Source organism: Amblyraja radiata, chromosome 39 (genome assembly GCF_010909765.2).
Source record: "Amblyraja radiata isolate CabotCenter1 chromosome 39, sAmbRad1.1.pri, whole genome shotgun sequence".
NCBI classification, from domain to species: domain Eukaryota; kingdom Metazoa; phylum Chordata; class Chondrichthyes; order Rajiformes; family Rajidae; genus Amblyraja; species Amblyraja radiata.
In genome coordinates, this window is record NC_045994.1 from 9,287,501 (window position 1) to 9,294,771 (window position 7,271).

The following is a 7,271-nucleotide window of genomic DNA, read 5'->3' on the forward strand; positions in this document are numbered from 1 at the left end:
AAATTGGGGGAAATAAATGATTATATAAAGTTTTATTTTTAATGTCGATCGTTTCACTGTTTATTTGGTCAAATTATTTAAACAATGAGTGAATTACTTATGATAATGGCGTGCTGGTGAATGACAATGCGACAGTTCACCCACCCATCCACACATACATATACACATCCGCACATCCATCCGTACGCACACTTCCATGCATACACACACATACACATCAACACATAAATTGGCACATCCATCCATTCACACATCCATCCATCCACACATACATACACACTAACATCCACACATCCACAGATACACGTTTGACAGGTATACACAGACACACACACAAACTACAGATACTCAAACAATGCAACCATTTTAGATTAAAGGTAATAGCCCTCATTTGCAAAGGCACCATCGGGGGGGGGGGGGGGTCTCTAACATAAATATAGGCTTATTGTAGCTTAAAATGAATACTCATCGAGTAAACATCAGAGCATTCGATTCTTGGTCAGGATGTGACATTTACATCAGAAATAAGACAGGTCTCTTACAGGTCTGTCACCCAGCCTGGCACTGCCCCAGTCCCACTATGGCCGTTACCCCCACTCTCCCCACTATGGCAGTCAGTGGGGTTCAGTAAACGGGGGAACCCAGAGGGTCTGTCCTGACCCTTTAATTAGGCAGGTTCATGAGCCCTTAAAACCTGGGACCTCTGCTGCAGTCTCATTAAATTTCCTATTAAAGCGACTGGTAGATGCCTTGCAGGACTGTCCCCCAGCCTGGAACTGCCCCAGTCCCACTATGGCCGTGACCCCAACTCTGCACACTGGCAGTCAGTGGGGTTCAGTAAAGGGAGAAACCCACAAGAACTGCCCTCACCCATTTATTAGGCTGGTTCAGGAGCAGGACCTCTGCGATAGTGTCATTAAAAAAACACTCACAATTATATTCATCATATTATTTTTATATAATATAATTATACTTAATTATATATGATTACGGTCATATATATAGATGTATATATATATATCTATATATATACTGGTATAATAATATATAGTTTAAATGGACTGCAACACGGAAATAGGCTGCCCATGGTGTAATATGGGCATTGGCCACCAGATGGCGCTTGCTTTCCCGATCTCATTTTCTAATTAGTTTAATTAATTAATGTTCAACTGTCTGGACTTCCTTTTCAATTGTATTTCATCTAAATCTGTGGAAATTTTCATGTAGTTCCGTGACGAGGGTCACGAAAATCGATTTCTAGACACATTTTTGATGCTCGGCCCACAGCCTATATGTGTTTTTATTCCTTCCCACTTCAACTGTTCTCTTAAAAAGTTACGGAATAATTCAATTTCTATTTCCGACACTTCCCTACCATTCCTTGACCTCACTATCTCCATCGCAGGTGATAGACTCCTGACCGACATCCACTATAAACCCACTGACTCCCATGGTTATCTGGACTACACTTCTTCCCACCCTGCCTCCTGTAAGGACTCCATCCCCTACTCCCAATTCCTCCGCCTACGTCGCATCTGCTCCCAGGATGAGACGTTCCACACCAGGACATCTGAAATGTCCTCGTTCTTCGGGGAACGGGGATTCCCCTCCTCCACCATAGATGAGGCTCGCACCAGGGTCTCTTCCATACCCCGCAACACTACTCCCTCTCCCCATCCCCGCACTCGCAACAAGGACAGAGTCCCCCTAGTCCTCACCTTTCACCCCACTAGCCGTCACATACAACAAATAAGCCTACTCATTTTCGCCACCTCCAACGTGACCCCACCACTCGCCACATCTTCCCATCTCCCCCAATGTCTGCCTTCCGCAAAGACCACTCCCTCCGCAACTCCCTTGTCAATTCTTCCCTTCCCTCCCGTACCAGCCCCTCCCCGGGCACTTTCCGCTGCAACCGCAAGAAATGCAACACATGTCCCTTTACCTCCCCCCTCGACTCCATTGAAGGACCCAAGCGGTCGTTCCAGGTGCAACAGAGGTTCACCTGTATCTCCTCCAACCTCATATACTGCATCCGCTGCTCTAGATGTCAGCTGATCTACATCGGTGAGACTAGCGGAGGTTGGGCGATCGTTTCGCCGAACACCTCCGCTCGGTCCCCAAGAACCTACCTGACCTCCCGGTGGCTCAGCACTTCAACTCCACCTCCTATTCCCAATCCGACCTCTCTGTCCTGGGTCTCCTCCATTGCCAGAGTGAGCAACACCGGAAATTGGAGGAACAGCAGCTCATATTCCGTTTGGGGAGCCTGCATCCGGTGGGCATGAACATTGAATTCTCCCAATTTTGTTAGCCCTTGTTGTCTCCTTCCCTTCCTTAGCCCTCGAGCTGTCTCCTCCCACCCCTCAGCCCTCTGGCTCCTCCTCTTCCTTTCTCCTTTCTTCTCCCTGCCCTCCCCACCCTACATCAGTCTGAAGAAGGGTTTCGGACCGAAACGTTACCTATTTCATAGAAACATAGAAATTAGGAGCAGGAGTAGGCCATTCGGCCCTTCGAGCCTGCACCGCCATTCAATATGATCATGGCTGATCATCCAACTCAGTATCCCGTACCTGCCTTCTCTCCATACCCTCTGATCCCCTTTAGCCACGAGGGCCACATCTAACTCCCTCTTAAATATAGTCAAGGAACTGGCCTCAACTACCTTCTGTGGCAGAGAGTTCCAGAGATTCGCCACTCTCTGTGTGGAAAATGTTTTTCTCATCTCGGTCCTAAAGGATTTCCCCTCTATCCTCAAACTGTGACCCCTTGTCCTGGACTTCCCCAACATCGGGGGCAATCTTCATGAGTGGGATATGTTGGTCGGCATGGGTAAGTTGGCCTAAGGGGCAGTTTCTTTGCTGCATGACTCTATGGCTCGAGCGATGATATGGAGGTTGCGGAGGCCAGTGAGTTGAAAGATGGGACCAGCGAGACTCCGCCTCTATTCGTGAAAGTTGAAATACTGGTTCTCCAAGGCGGAGAATAAAGTCTGCAGACGGTGCCAGCGGGACAGAGGTTGATCGCTCAGACACTGGGGAGAAGCAGCTTGGTTGGGACATCATGGTATGTACGGATCAGCTTTGAGCATCTGCCAGTTGCTGGGTGATCGCTGTACAGGCGCCTTCCGCGGTGACAGTGACAGGGACATGTTGCACTCTAATGCCCCTTTCCCACCGGAGGTTTTTGTCAGCCTCCCTACCTGCTTCCACTACCTGCAACCTCCGGGAACCGCACGGAAACATTGGGTGGGTGGGGCGCAAAGTCTCCAGCGGTTTCCGTTCAGGTTTCCTAAGTGGGACAGGGGCATACGTAATTTAAGCAGGTCGATCATCGAGCTCCTTATTTATCCCCCTCCATGCTTCCGCAGAAACTCCTTTTGTGCATCGCTCTGCTGCTTCTCGCTGCTCAGCTGTCCGAATCCGCCTGCTTCTTTCAGCGACACGACAAAAGAGGTAATAGATTGATGTGAATCTCTCTCAGATCTGGCAGTTCGACCCACCGAGACCGCGCGGACCAACAATCGCCCGTACACGAGTTCAAGGGACTAGGGGCAATTAGGGACACTGGGGACAATTTACATCAGCCAATTAACCTATAGACCTGCAGGTCTTTGTAGTGTGCGAGGAAACCGGAATGCCGGAGAAAACCCACGCGGTCACAGGGAGAATGCGCAAAACTCCTTACACACAGCACCCGTAATCCGGGTTGAACTCGGGCCTCTGGTGCTGTATGGCAACAACTTTACCGTTGCGCTGCTGTGCCGCGCCAGTTAGTCATTAGTGGAACCGGCGCCAGGCAGCCAAGGGCTCCACCCGAGCCGACTGCCTGCCTCTATTCCGGGGTTACGACGGCGCCCGGCTGTCCCTTGAAAAAGAACACGCAGTGCCCACTGGCACCATGGTGGCTCCTCTAGTCTCTTTGATGGTGGCGTTCCAGGAGCGCTGGGGGGGGGGGGGGGGAGGGGGGGGGGGGGGTTAAGTCGGGGTGCGGCAGACTGAACCCGGGTTGAACGGTACCATGCGGCCAAGAGCCAGGTCCGGGTCAGTACACAAGAGGCTGGATGCTGGCTCTTCTCACACGTCCGAACGGCTCATTTCATGGGTGCGTTGGTGTTGAGCGACCACAAGAGACCCTCTCTCTCCCATGTCCTCGGGTCACTCCACTCCCCGATGAGACACTGACCATCCGCTGTGTTTTTTTTTTATCACCAACAGCCAAAGGCAAACCCAAGGCGCCCCTGGGGTGTATTGATAAATCTGATGGGACGGCTCATCACATCGGGGAAAGTTGGAAAAATGCCAACTGTCTGAACTGCGTGTGTTCATCTAATGGTTATGAATGCTGTGAGATGTAAGTAATCCTCCGCCATCCAGAGCACATGATCTGACCCCAGCGGCTGAAATGGCATCGTAGGGCTAGGGTGGGTATTGGCGATGCCAGTCAGTGAGCTGTGTGAGGTTGGCGATGGATTAGGACATGATAGGCACAGTCGACGGAACGGCCCGAGCGCCGACTCTCCCATCTCTGCGCGAAACCCGATACACAGGCTCGGGCCTGAAGCTGGTTTTAGGTTGGGATCGGTGGAGGAGTCTTGGTGGAGGGAGGAAAGGAGGAACTGCATGGGTGATAATAATGTACTGTCGGAGCCAGCCATAGAGGCACACGGCAAGGACACAGGCCCTTCAATCCACCGAGCCCATGCCGACCATCAACTGCCCATTTTACTCGAATCCCACCCTAACCCATTTAAGTCTAACATGGAACATGGAACTTCAGATGTTGGTTTATATTTTTAAAACCGCATGGGCTGGAGTAACTCAGTGGGAGTGGGACAGGCCGCATCTCTGGAGAGAAGGAATGGGTGACTTTTCCGTCGATGCCCTTCTTGTTTAAGAGTGTCTTGTTGTCATATGTCCCAGAGAGAAAAATGAAATCCAGTCTTACTTGTGTAGGATGCAGAAGAGTTGCAGTCTGAGCCTCTGAGTTACTCCAACACTTTTGTGCCTTTTTCAAAATTAATGTGTATACACTCACACAAACACACACACGCACATGCACACGCACACACACAAACACACACACACACACACACACACGCGCGCACACACACACACGCACACGCGCACACACACGCGCACACACACACACACACACACACACACACACACACACACACACACACACACACACACACACACACACACACATATATATATATATATATATATATTTATTTTTTATTTATTTATAAACCCTCGTTACAATTGATCATGAGGCAGTGTCCGTTATTGCCGATTGTCCACCATAACCGATTACTATTGCATACATACAGACAATAATAGTACAATATCCCCAAGTCTATGTAGTCTGGAGCTCATTTGGAGGTCGTTGTGTTTACAGTAATAGCCTGATAGCTGCAGAGAAAAAGGCTGGGGGAGGGGGGGGGGGGGGGGGCGGGGGGGGCGAGGGGGGCTTGCTTTTGTGAGCATCCTTGGTGATTTTGACGTTCCGAATCGTTCACCATTGAATCTCTGATCTGTTCCTCAGGTATTCCACGCCAACTAGTTTCCCAAAAGGTTGTAACGTACTTTTCGATCGTGAAGCTTGTGAGTTTCGAGTCCACGTGGAGTCCGACCCGTCTGTCGAGTGTCCAGTGCTTGAGAGATGAGCTGCAATAAGCCGGCCACTCCCTTCCAATGTGGAGACATTTCCTCAATGGAATACAGAAGCGTTGCCTCTTGCATGTAATGTCTGCATCGCAATAAACATATACCAAACATATTCTGTCGTCGGTTTCATCATTTTTGTAAGAAATGGGGGTGAATATGAGGAGACTTTGGGAAATGTTTTGGCGCATTTGGGAACTTGAGCGTCTGAGAAATTGTAAGTTGGGGTGCGTGCAAGTAAACGTTCTAAGAATCTGCTCAACTGGAAGTGGGGAAGGGGATAACATTAATATCAGTAGCAACATCTGTGAAATAAATCATTTAACTGAAAAGTATTACATTTCAAATATTTAATTATCCACAATTTTGAAAGAAGCGCTTGTTGTATTTAGAATCATTGATCATATTACACACTTAAATTCAGCTTGGATTGCATCCTGCAGATGGGACGGTGCCGCATGTGAGCTCACAACTGGACCAAGGAGGGAGAAACAAAACAGAGGACTACTGACCGACACCAGCAGTTGATAAAATGTTGGAATGCAGCATAGATGTGATAATAGGTTACATTGCAATTAATAACACAAATTTAGTGCTATATCACCAGGATAAGGGATAAAGTCCCGTGAGAGTCCTGATGTTGGTATGGAGGTTGGTGTGGGAAAGGGCAGTGGACAGTAAAGGCAGGTGAATGGCGGAGAGCCAGGAAGGAGGGTTGGTTTAAACGTATTTTAATGCAAGGGGCCTGATGGTTAAGGCAGATGGGCTTAGTGCATGGATAGGTACGAGTGACTGGGACGTTGTAGCCATGGCTGAAACCTGGTTAATGGAGGGGCAGGACTGGCAGCTCAATGTTCCGGGGTGCATGAGCTTCTGTAGAGACAGGGGTGATGGCACAGGAGGAGGGGGGGGGGGTTGTTGATCAAGAGGGATATCATGGCAGTGACATTATGGATGGATTGTCTAGTGTGGCTATATGGGTGGAGCTGTGGAACAAGAAAGGGATGGTCACCTTGTTGGGGGTGTACTACAGTCCCCCGAATTGTCAACGGGTATTAGAAGAACAAATATGCCGGGAGATTGCAGACAGCTGAGGGTCTAATAAGGTTGTTGTGGTAGGGGATTTTAACATTCCCAATATAGACTAGGAAAATCATAGTGTGAAGTGTTTAAATGGGATGCAATTCCTCAAACGTATTCAGGAACGTTTTCTTAAGCAGTATTTAGGGGGGGGCCTACACGCGAGAGGGCAACGCTGGAATTTGGGAATTTGTAGGCAAGTTAATGAAGTAATTGTGGAGGAGCCTTTTGGGACCAGTGATCACAGTTCAATTAGGATTAAGATAGTTGTGGACAGGCACGGAGAGGGTCCACGTGTTAAAATGCTCATCTGGGGTAAGGCCTACTTTGAGGGTCTCGCTGAAGTTGACTGGAACAGGTTATTCGAGGGGAAAGGAACATCCGCTAAGTGGGATGTTTTTAAAAGTGTGCTGACGAAAGCTCAGAATATGTACGTTCCCATTGGAGTGAAGGGCAAAACAGGCAGATGTAAAGAAGTTTGGCTGACTAGTGAAATTTGGGGCGTTGGTCAAAAACAAGAAG

The 7,271-nt window shown here is 48.9% G+C and overlaps 1 protein-coding gene across 1 annotated transcript; it reads left to right on the forward strand.

Moving 5' to 3' along the window:
* The first annotated feature begins 3,009 nt into the window (after nucleotides 1-3,009).
* On the forward strand, nucleotides 3,010-5,784 carry LOC116967333 (beta-microseminoprotein-like). Its single transcript, XM_033013839.1, has 4 exons — nucleotides 3,010-3,066; nucleotides 3,371-3,455; nucleotides 4,218-4,353; nucleotides 5,551-5,784. The coding sequence occupies exons 1-4, from the start codon at nucleotides 3,064-3,066 to the stop codon at nucleotides 5,669-5,671; spliced, it is 345 nt and encodes a 114-aa protein (XP_032869730.1). The 5' UTR covers nucleotides 3,010-3,063; the 3' UTR covers nucleotides 5,672-5,784.
* Nucleotides 5,785-7,271: the final 1,487 nt, after the last annotated feature.

Excerpts from the sequence above, each read along its gene's own strand:
- LOC116967333 (XM_033013839.1), top strand. Across the intron at positions 3,456-4,217 it reads TCAGCGACACGACAAAAGAG|CCAAAGGCAAACCCAAGGCG; the intron begins GTAATAGATTGA and ends TATCACCAACAG. Across the intron at positions 4,354-5,550 it reads GGTTATGAATGCTGTGAGAT|GTATTCCACGCCAACTAGTT; the intron begins GTAAGTAATCCT and ends TCTGTTCCTCAG.